Source organism: Otolemur garnettii, unplaced genomic scaffold (assembly GCF_000181295.1).
Source record: "Otolemur garnettii isolate 467f Iridium unplaced genomic scaffold, OtoGar3 scaffold00066, whole genome shotgun sequence".
Classification (NCBI taxonomy): Eukaryota; Metazoa; Chordata; class Mammalia; order Primates; family Galagidae; genus Otolemur; species Otolemur garnettii.
This window is the reverse complement of record NW_003852461.1, coordinates 8,975,087-8,975,886: the sequence shown is the minus strand read 5'-3', so window position 1 is coordinate 8,975,886 and position 800 is coordinate 8,975,087. Positions and strand designations below refer to the sequence as shown.

The 800-nt window shown below is 54.8% G+C and overlaps 1 protein-coding gene across 1 annotated transcript in view; it reads left to right on the top strand.

The window, feature by feature from the left end:
- KANK4 (KN motif and ankyrin repeat domains 4) overlaps window positions 1-586 on the top strand; it is a 44,894-nt gene extending 44,308 nt beyond the window's left edge. The window contains exon 9 of the mRNA XM_012807188.1: window positions 336-586. Coding sequence (XP_012662642.1) covers window positions 336-440 — 105 coding nt within the window. The 3' untranslated portion in view covers window positions 441-586. The remainder of the gene's footprint in view (window positions 1-335) is intronic.
- Window positions 587-800: the final 214 nt, after the last annotated feature.

The window sequence follows — 800 nt, the reverse complement described above, 5'->3', positions numbered from 1 at the left end:
GTGTATGTGGCTGGCGCCTTAGCCACTTGACCCACAGGCACTGAGCCTGTTTTCCAATTTTTAAAAAAAACAAGTGACTTTTCTTTATTTCATCAGCACAAATTTCCCAAGAGTGAAGCCGTTTCCGGGAAAGGGGACTATTCCTTCTGATCCTCATGCCACTTGAACCCCCCTTTCCTGGGGTCTCTGGATGCTTGGAAGAGACGCCTGTGCCCCAAGCATGCCCCCTGCGCCCCTCTGCTTGCCCCCCACGTGCCCCCCACACTCCCAACTTGCCCTCCAGTGCAGGAGGCAGTTAAGAGGAATTCATTTCTCCTTTTCTTTCTTCTCCGTAGGCCGGCCGCACGGCTTTGTCCATCGTTCTGAAATCACCCACCCATATGGAAATCGCAGCGCTTCTTCAGGCCCACGGGGAGCAGGGCAGGTCCCTGGGGCCTTAGTGGCCGCAGAACTGGCAGCTGGGAACAAAAGCCTCCTTTTCTGGATTCCTCCTGCACCCTTGCAGAGGTTAGGGGTCACGGCCAGAGGGCCGCCCCTCCAGAGAAGAAACTATTTCAGATATGCACAGGCATTCCTGGAGTGATTCTGCTTGTTAGGGCGCTTTGTAGTTTTTGCCTTACGCCAAACCCCAAAACTACACGGGCTTCAGAACAGGGTTCAAGGTTCAAGGTGCGGGCTGCACTGCTGTCATCCCGGAGTCCCAAATGCCTTCAGCCTTGGGTTCCTGGTAACCTATCCACTGTAGCCCCGTGTAGCAGGCAGGCAGGCAGGGGGGCATTAGCACATCAGAAAAGCAATAG